Source organism: Cupressus sempervirens, chromosome 10 (assembly GCF_028749045.1).
Source record: "Cupressus sempervirens isolate cs-2001-9-10 chromosome 10, ASM2874904v1, whole genome shotgun sequence".
Classification (NCBI taxonomy): domain Eukaryota; kingdom Viridiplantae; phylum Streptophyta; class Pinopsida; order Cupressales; family Cupressaceae; genus Cupressus; species Cupressus sempervirens.
In genome coordinates this window covers 653,901,800-653,912,058 of record NC_143127.1, presented here as the reverse complement: position 1 = coordinate 653,912,058, position 10,259 = coordinate 653,901,800, and the positions used below count along the sequence as shown (strand labels likewise).

General features: G+C 31.7%; 1 protein-coding gene across 1 annotated transcript; it reads right to left on the bottom strand.

The window, feature by feature from the left end:
• Nucleotides 1-8,629: 8,629 nt before the first annotated feature.
• On the bottom strand, nucleotides 8,630-10,013 carry LOC149535525 (gibberellin-regulated protein 5-like). The gene is made up of 4 exons (XM_089803857.1): nucleotides 9,637-10,013; nucleotides 9,508-9,546; nucleotides 9,388-9,421; nucleotides 8,630-9,101 (listed from the first exon to the last, which is right to left on the bottom strand). The coding sequence occupies exons 1-4, from the start codon at nucleotides 9,709-9,711 to the stop codon at nucleotides 8,920-8,922; spliced, it is 330 nt and encodes a 109-aa protein (XP_089659983.1). The 5' UTR covers nucleotides 9,712-10,013; the 3' UTR covers nucleotides 8,630-8,919.
• Between the last annotated feature and the right edge of the window lie 246 nt (nucleotides 10,014-10,259).

The window sequence follows — 10,259 nt, the reverse complement described above, 5'->3', positions numbered from 1 at the left end:
GCTCTAACAAGGCTGCTCCTAATAGGGTGATCAAATCCTTTAACAGAGTCACACCTAATATTGTGTATTGTAACCTTTAACTTGGCTCCTAATAGAGCTCACTTCGGAAGAGTGAAAATTTGGTAGCATGTTACTAGTGGTTTTTTTCCCAAATTGGGATTTCATGTTAAATCTTGGTATCTTAATTTGTGTGGATGTTGTTTGAGATGTTTTACTATTTTATGTTTTACACTCTGCAAGTTAGTTACTATTGGGATAGTGAACTACAATTTTATGTTACTGATAAGCTTCTATAGAGACCTAGTAGATAAAGAATAGATCTAAGTTTTTCTAAGTATTCAAAAGTTTAATTGGTACATCTAGACCTGAGGATAACTGATGCACCCCCCTCCCCCACAATTATTCTAAATCATTCTAACATATAGTGCACATATTTGATATTTAAATGTATTATGTGACCATCTAGATGTATAGTTCATTTATTCTTTACTCATGTGTTATGTATGTGTAGATATTTACTTTTCAATTGCATAAGCTTTAGAAATTTCTATATATTTTTTAAAGATAAATTTACATGTCTTACAAATTGACATGTTCTAGAAATTTGTAAAAATGTGTTTTAGATAAATTTATGTGTCCTAGAAATTTTTATACAATATGTTTAGGATAAATTTAAATGTCCTAAATTTACAATTGTGTAAGGTGGTGACTTAGCCCCTCTGAAAACTCTTTTTGATGCTTCAAAATTACCTTTTTGGTATGTGCAAAATAACTCATTCTGAATGATTTATCAGCTTCAAGACATTCCTCATTTAGTGCTCATAACTTTTCGTGCATTTTAGAATTCATCCTTTGCTAAATATGTCACATCATTGAGTACTCGACCCTTTGTTTCAAGTGTGGTCATTAATATTTTGGTCTTTCAATATTTTTTACTATCAATTTCACCTTTACATTAATCATCTTTCAATTTTCCTCTAGAAATTGTGAAATTTTGAAACTTTAGACTCATAGTTTAAGGGTCCTCGTGAAATTGTGAAATTGAGCTGTCATTTTTCTTCAAGGGAATTTTCTCTTCTGAAATTGAAAAATTAGAAAGTGATCCTGAACCAGGTATCAAAATCACAAAATCAAAGACTAGCGATTTCTTTTATCCTGATTTAACGAAATTAGGGAAATTCATATTTATGGATAAATTTTCAAATATGTTCCATTAGTGGCTCTTTCTAGGGACACATGTCTTGTCCTTAGACATGATGAGATCTAAGATGTCTCGTTGAGGAGTAGACTAGAATCTATATTCCTCTATCAAACACTATATGATGTTTTTGCAAAAGCACAAATTTTTGGGATGAAAATTTTGATTGCCTTATATATCTCATAAGTATAACATTTTCTTTTAATAGGTCCTTGTTCATACAAGATTGTTCTATCAAGAAAGCCTTACACCTTTTGAGATTTTTCAGAATGGTGAGATCTTCATTTGATAATATATCTTTTATGCATATATCCTCCTTGTATAGATAACCCTTAAAAATGTGATGTGCTCCAGGTATTATTTAAATGAGACTTTATCACTTTGACTATCAAGGTGAAATTCCTTAAATTATCACCATCCACTCTTATTTGCAAAGGGGGATATTCTCTTCTTTGTATACAACAAGGCATAATTTATATCTTATCATCCATTATTTCTTTCAAGAATTTTTTTTTTGGTTGATTTTGATTTTTAACTTCTTCAATAGATGAAGTATCATCATAACATGGGCTTTCTCTTAATAGAAAGTCATCATCATTCACATTCTCATCATAGATTAATGCTTCCAATCCAAGACCAATTCTACAAAGGGATATTTTGTTGTTCTACCACATTACTTTGATACTATATGTCCAATAATCTTTAAATCTCATCTTTAGTAAGTATATGATCTTCATGTTGTTCTAGATTTTGTATATTTGTACTAGAAGCTTTGAATGTATGAAGAAACCATTGTTCTAATTAGGATCATGATGAAACACTTCTTGTTGTTAATGATGTGTACTCTTTTTTTGGCCCTTCCGTGAAAGATTTTATAAAAAGTACCATTACATTATCCTCTTTGCAAATATAGTTATCAAAATTACATAATCATAAAATGCATCCAAGTGATCAAACACTGATGCTTCCCACACCCCATAGAATCTTGGTACATTGTTTATCAAAGTTGAACATAATTTTTTTGGTTTGTATACAAGTCTCCTTAGATCCAATGGCCTGAGATCATCTAGGATTAATAGTCTTCTTTGAGGTGAAAACATAGTCTACATTATAGAGTCGCCACTTTTCTTTAAAAGAAAAGAAATATTTATTTCTTGAGTTCTTTCTTAGCAAAATAAAAAAAAGCTCCTATTGTTCTCTACTTTTGGTCTATGCAACTGAACAGTTATAGGTAACTACACAATATAGTTTGTGTGCAACTCTCCCCAATAGAGTCACCAATCTATTGGTGCACAAAATTTTTGGTCGACTGCCAACGAGATTTCCTACTTGATGTTGGGAAACTCAACACAATTTTGGTCAATGAAGAAGCTAAATCTTTGTTTGTTCAACCTCCATGCTTTAGGCTCTGCAAGACCTAGGTGGTTGCACCTATGCTAGAGAAGAAAAATAGTTGTTAGTGCATATTTAATGATGCTCTTGAGTTGGAAAAGGTTCTCAAGGAGAAATTTGGGTGCTTTGGGAGAGTTTAAATATTTTAAAGAGAAATAAAATATTAAATGGGAAACTATGCAATGCTAATGGATTAAATCTCACTAGCCTACAACCATATATATACACTTACAAGAAACATACAATGACCAGTCCTTATTCCTTTTGAGAAAATAAAGTCAACTCTCACATAACCTTATTATTTGAACCCTTAGAGATAGTATGAACCCCATCAACCACTGGATAAAAGGAGAGATAAATGCAATCCCATGCCTAGATGAATTTTCCCTAATTTAAGGAGACCAATGTAGAACAAGTTCATGCATTATTTCCATTAATCGATATTGTAGTGTTAATCTAAGACAATAATGAAGAATATGAGACATTTAATACATCGTAAACCAAAAGAGACTTAAAGGAACTATTATTGTTTCTATTTCTTTATAAGGAAATATAGAACATGAGTTTAGATTCAAGATCCATCCAGTAAATACACAGAAATAAAGTATTTAGTTCATACTGAAAATTACAAAATACTTTCTCCAATATTATTTTTTAAAATCAAATCCTAGTTTTAAAATGTTATTCTAATAAATATAGGTCTTGGTACCTTTTCCTAACAAAATAAAAAGGTGTAAACAAGATTCATACCTTTAGATAACTAAAACTAATTACCTAATTATACAAAAACAAATTCAAAAAATATAAGATAAACTATCAGGCTTCTTCGACAGCTTCTTCTACAACAACAGTCACATCCTCAACCTCCTTAGGAACCTTCATGTATACTTCAATTCATTTGGCTATCTGGGCATGAGTGGGCCATGTGAAATTAGAAAATGTTGGGGCAAAAGCCTATATATCACTCCACCTCTTTCCTTGGGCTATTTTAACCTCAACGGTGAATTTGGAAAACTTATTCTCCTTGGTAATCGACTTGTTGAGTGATCTATGAAATGTGTCCATCTTAAAGCTCTTGTCATCCTTGTATCCTTTTATTATACTAATTGTGCAAACATTTAAAATTTGCGAATCCAATCTTCAAGAGATTTATACTTTCCATTTTCATCAACAATTGAAGGAATATATGAATGCTCAACAACAGAGATTTTCTTTTGTTTCTCTATGAGTATTTTTATATTATTGATTCATATAAGACATTTTTTGCTATTGTGTCAAGAAAATAAATAGTATTTCTAATCTGTACAGGTACATCAGGATCCCTTTTAGTGACTTCTAATAAATTATTTAATTCAAACTTTGAGGGACCCCATTTTCTGTCCAATTCTGATAACTTTTCTATTCTTTTCATGAATAAATCTAGCATACTTGAAATATTATTTTATCTTTCAATAAATTATTTACATTTTTCTAGAATAACATTTACTTTGTACATAAGCACTTCTTTCAATGTATTGAAAACACAATCATGATGATCAATCAATCCTATGCTAGGACTTTCCTTTTTAGTAATGATAGGAGCTTTCTGATCAACCACTGCACTAGAAACTTCACTGGAACCCTTCCACTCAATTTCTTTTCTAGCCTTTGAGTCTTTGAATGCTTTCTATTAATTATGAAATCTATGTCTATGTCTCTTTGTTGAAACTCTTTTATCATTTTTTTCATATGTTTGATTTGAGCTCGGTTGAACATTGACTCATGAGTGAGTCCACTAGTATTAAGTTCTAGATCTGTGTTCTCAACCATTTGGATTAGGGTCATTCCTTCTTTGCCTTGTGAAATGCCAATCAACTTTGGTTTGTTTACTTTGAATGTTACCCAGGTGGCCAATGTTTATGTTCTTGGATCATATATGTTCCTTCCACCTTATCCAATGACTCCAATTTTGACACCAAGGTAGAATCCCCCTACTTCCTTATCTGCTCAAGTAAGAACAACTCCTTGAGAGTTAATCTAGGAAAGATCATGATATCACTCTTCTTAACTATTTCTCTAGATTCGGTCTTAGTGCAAGTGATATTATCTAGATCTAATTCACTCATCATCTATTGCATAATTGCATAATGTTATGAATCATCCACTTTGTCAAGTCTCTTGGCCTTTTTTCTCCTCAAAATCCTTCATTTTGTACTTAATCTAGAAATCCTTGAATTCATGTGATTGAATAAAACTTTCTTGTTCAATGAAGCATAAAGAAATGGCTTCTCTCCCATCTTAAATATCTATTATTGTATCATTTTCCATTGTTTGGGCATGGTATCCATGTTTTTCTTTAGAATACTTGAGGGAAAGCCATCATGATCTAGGCCCTTTATCATCCTTCAAAATCTCAAGAACTCAAACAATCTTTGCAGATGCTTCATCATTAGAATCATCATATGAAACTAATGATATGGTGACTTTTTACTCCTTTTGTGTTAAGGAGGTAGAAGTGTTAGAGCTAGGCTCAATAATATCCACTTTTCTACTTTTAACTTGATGGGGAATTGATATTTCCTTAATAGATTTAGCCTTTTCTTGCTTCACATACTGTTGATATAACTCATAAAAGTTTTGAATGCACTTATCTATTCTCATCACTTCTAAGTCCATATTTGAGTAAAACAGGGGTAGACCCTTACTTAACCATTTTTTCTCAATTTTGGACAAGACGTGTCATTTCTTTAATCTCTGATGAACTTGGGTCAAATAACTATAGTTGTTGATAGAATCATCTTCTAGGTTCAACTTATGGATGTATCTAGCCTTAATACTTATGATGTTTCCTTTAGCATCATCTTCCCTACTCTTCTGACTCTCCAACCAATAACCATTATCAATATACTCATGTAACTCCAAAATCATGTTATACCCAATAACAAAACCATCAAAATAAATAAAATGTGGGATCATATTACCCTTCCTCCTTGGTTGGAATATATCCTTCTCTACCTACATCATCTACCAAATGAATTCCACAAAACACAATCCCTATGGAATAAATAATGGTAATTGGTGAGGAGGTTGTCTGTATCCATATAATCTCATAAATGTATACTTAGGTTTCACAATCCAATCTCCCAAATTGAAAACAAATTAACCTTAGTAGGCTTACAATCCTTAGGCCTTAGCATATTCTTCATTGCTTGAAGAATCCTTGTTATGGGTCCTCTAATCATCTTGATTATCCATTGTACAAATACATCTCTAAAAATAGTGAAGTCCCCATCTCTAGCATGAGTGTCCTAAAGTGGGTAGCAGCTTGGAATGGGCATGGGACTACTATCATCATCAGTAGTCATAAAATTCATAGAATTTCTGAACTAGTCAATATATTGGTATAGTAATAAGTGGCTCAACAATGAATAATTATTGAATGATCAAGTGAAGTTTTCCATTTGACTAACTAATTATGCAAACTCTTCTCAATCTCATTGGCAAAGTCAAATTCCAAGTAAGTCTGTGGATTTTGAATCTTCATACACATGTATGTATGTAGTCCAAGGGAATCTTTTTCTTTTCATCTTTTCTAAAAATTTGAAGCCATGCATAGAAGGTATTCTTAAAAAAGCTCATGAATGAATCAACCGAATGAGGGCCCATATTGTCTGCATACATCAATTTATTGTTATGACCCCTACACATAAAAATGAGCAATTTCCCTATATTCCCAATCTTCATGATTATCTGTTATTTATTCTTGAAATATTCTCTATCAATTTTCGTGAGAGCTTGGGTGCTCAACCCAAAACATTGTTGAATACATGACTTGGTAATTACTAACAAGGGCATGTCATCCAATTTCCTCACTATTATGGTGGTGGGTTCATAATGTTTTTCCAATACATTTATAAGCTCAACATCCACAAAAACATTAGGAACCACTATTTTTTCTAGGTCAAGTCTCCAAGGATTATTTATGGGTTCCTTCTCGATTCTATTTGCATAGAAATACCAAAACAAGGATCTAACATGTAGAGGCAATTTTGAATCCCTACACTCTTTGAGTTCATCTTGAAATATAGACATTTAACCACCTAAAGATGACCCGGGAAAAACTTCTAATAGCATTTTCTGAATCAATTTTTCCATTGGTTCCTCTTTTTGTTCCTTACTTACATCTTTCTTTACAAGCATCTTGAAAAACATGTAGCTAGGTAGGAGGAAATTATAAATTACTCTTTTGAAAGCTAATTATTCAAAGAGGTAAACTCCAAAGTCGATGTATTCTCCTTCGCTCCACCTTTTTTGGTATGTCCACAATAACTCATTCTCAATGATTTATCAACTTCAAGACACTCCTCATTTAATGCTGATAACTTTTTGTGCATTTCAGAATTCATGCTTTGCTCCATATGTCAAATCACTGAGTACTTGACCCTTTGTTTCAAGTGTGGTCATTATTATTTTGATCTTTCAATATCTTTTAATATCAATTTCGCCTTCATAAAATTAGCTTGTAAGTTCTCCTTTGAAATTGTGAAATTTTGGAACTTTAGACTTATAGTCTAAAGGTCCTTGTGAAATCACAAAATCGAGCCGTCCTTTTTCTTCAAGGAAATTTTCTCTTCCAAAATCACAAAATCATAAAGTGGTCCTGAACCAGGTATTGAAATCATGAAAGTGGAGATAGGTGCTTTCTTTAATCCCAATTTAGCAAAATTATGGAAAATTCATATTTATGGACAAAATTTCAAATATGTTCCATCACAATCATTGTCACTAATAACTTGCATTCTAACTTTATGTTTATTTGTTAGTTAGTTAAAATAAATAAATTTCTATATCTTTTATTCAATTTATTGAAATTATATATATATATATATATCATGGGAAATTGAGCCATAATGGAAAGAAAAATCGATCACAAGGGTACAAAAAATAAAGCAATAATCCACATTTAGCCTCTAATCTTAAAAGAACTTTTCAACTAATTTTGTTGCATTACCATATAAAGTGGCTTTCACGTTATAATATTTTAAATTTTAAAAATTAAAATTAGAAGGAAAAGCTAAGATAGTATATTGTAATCTCTAAAATTACGTTTGTCATTTCGTTATTCAATTGAAAACACGAACTGCATTAGTTGTAGTAAACTTGAGCCCAAACTATAGGGAAGCATCAATGAATCATTTGGTCTTTACTAATCAAAGACAATTAGGGCAAAAATTAAATAGCAACCTCTTATATAAGTAGTTAAATAAATTGGACATAGTTATACTCCCTACAAATTGTACCATTCACTAAATTTATAAAAAATGAAAACACAATGAATTTTTTTGAAATTTTCATCATTTGATCTCCATGATCTATATATTTTGTAATAAAAAAACAACAAATTTTTTGAAAAAATTTCACTGTATTTTCGTGAACCTTTTTTCTTAGTCTTTAAGATTAACCCACCGTGCCCCACTCCCCAACAAAAAAAATTAAATTAAATTAAACCCCACAATTTTTTAATCTGTAAGCCTCGTGATCAGAGATTTATTTACTTTTAGCTGTCGGACGCTTGAAGTCCAATATTGTGTAGACTTATGTCCCCAGCCTGGAAATGATACGCTCCTGTCTCTATCGAATAATAAAACAATTGTTCCTAATGATCCCAGTGAAATTAAATATTCCGGAGGGCACCAATTCGAGTGAATTATTATGTATGCTCGATGAGTTACTGTGGACAGATGGGAGATAATTTATTAAGGGTCCCATAACAATTAATGTGAAAACATATAAATAAACCTTGGACCCCTATTAATATATGTTTCAGTTTGTCTACCGTGTACCGTTTTTTAGTTCGTCGACCATCTAACCAATACAGGAAGTGGAGATTTGTCGTTATACAATATCTGTAACTGTTAATGAGCTCATAGTAGTAAAAAATCTATGAATCAATTCAACACCATCTTTACATCTCCAGTAATGTGTGTTTTAGTTTGTTAATCTTTATTAATCTTCACAGATGAGATAGATTTGCTGTTATAAAAAATCTGCAATTATGAATGAACTTCTAAATCAACATTCTTTTATTTTGGTGGTGTATCCACTGAAATACATTCAAACGCCCATTCACAATCTAAATACTCAGCAGTGCACAGGTTAAACACCCATCCACTTAGAAAACCTTATCAGTGAAACACAATGATGTTAAAGCCCTAGTTATCTCTCAATTGTGTTTAATTTGGACCAGATCTTACATAGCAGATCCAATAGTAGGAAAAGAATGAAGAGAAGGTACATTTGCAAGAACTGCGAATCCTTATTGCAGCTGAAGAAAAACATGTAATCTTAAACTAGGGACACTTGGGCTTCCCTTCTTGGGTTTTCCAATTGTTGTAACATGGGCAAACCTCTTTGTGGCCGTATGTTCCAGGAGGAACACATCTACATTTGAAGCAGCATTTCTGGCAGTAGAACATGCATGGCTTTAGGTGTTGAGTCTTTGAGCACCTGTATGAACATGCTCCTGGACACTCTGCATACCCAAAATAACAATCATTATGTACCTGATCTCCTACTAAACAATGCTAGAAGACATTTATTTCATCAAATAATGAGAATGCTGTTTTTGGATTCAATTGTGTTTCTCTAACAACATTGCAAATCGCATTCTAAAATCTATAATAGGAAGAAAAAAAATTCTAAAATCTATAATAGGAAGAAAAAAAAGGTGATTTATTTAATGTTCTTCATTTTGATAACAGATCATAGAATGTGATCCAAGACATTAATAAAAAATATTTTACCAATTCATACAATACCTCCTTGTGAGAATCCACTATGCTTGTGCTTCTTCTGCATCAGTGAATAAACATACACATGATCAAAAGAAATCCTTTACAATAAATCTAAACAGAGTCCAATCAAATGATCATTTATACCGTTGTTTGGAGCAAGGTCCGTCCATCATGAGAGGATGCCTGCAAGACAGATCGAAGAGATATTAGTACATGTGGAGTGTAATCCACATACTGCTATTTGAGACTCAAACAATACAAATTATGTCTAACCTGAGAGAACTCTGCAGCTATGACTGCAAAGACAAGAAAAATCAACAAGGCAGCATACAATGTCCTGGCCATCATTAACAGGTCTAACCAACCGTTCTGTGGATTGTAGAGAACCTCAATAATATTTATAGTTGAGCAGAAGTTTATTTAACTACTTGTCACTGTACTTTCTATTGTGGCTCATAAGCTCCACAATTCTTTAATACCTTTGTTATCCCCACTCAACATTTTTATAAGACATAACAAACTTCGATTTCTGCAGCTCAGTTTAAATAACTCTTTTAAGTTTTGAATTGTATAAACAACTCATCTAATATAAGACTAATAAATAGACGTTATTAGAGAAGTGAGTGCCATTCCAAATGAGCCAGTAAACACTTGAAATTCAATCCATCTTCTCATTCAAACTTAAAATTGCTTGTTATTAATATCAGTAAGATTAGTCATTTGATCTTTGAGTGTTTGGTTCTTATTGTAGCTTATAGTTTTTAATCAACAAACTATTAATATTAGTTAAATTATGTTTATTATAACAATTTCATTTCTATGCTTTTACATCTAATATTCTATATAAGTTTTAAAGATGAGATCTATTTCTATCATATAAGAGAAGACTATCCAAT

Coding starts and splice junctions, on each gene's coding strand:
- LOC149535525 (XM_089803857.1), bottom strand. CDS start 9,711: ATGATGGCCAGGACATTGTATGCTGCCTTGTTGATTTTTCTTGTCTTT. Junction 9,422..9,507: donor GGACCTTGCTCCAAACAACG/GTATAAATGATC, acceptor TCACTGATGCAG/AAGAAGCACAAGCATAGTGG. Junction 9,102..9,387: donor TAGTGGATTCTCACAAGGAG/GTATTGTATGAA, acceptor TTGGGTATGCAG/AGTGTCCAGGAGCATGTTCA.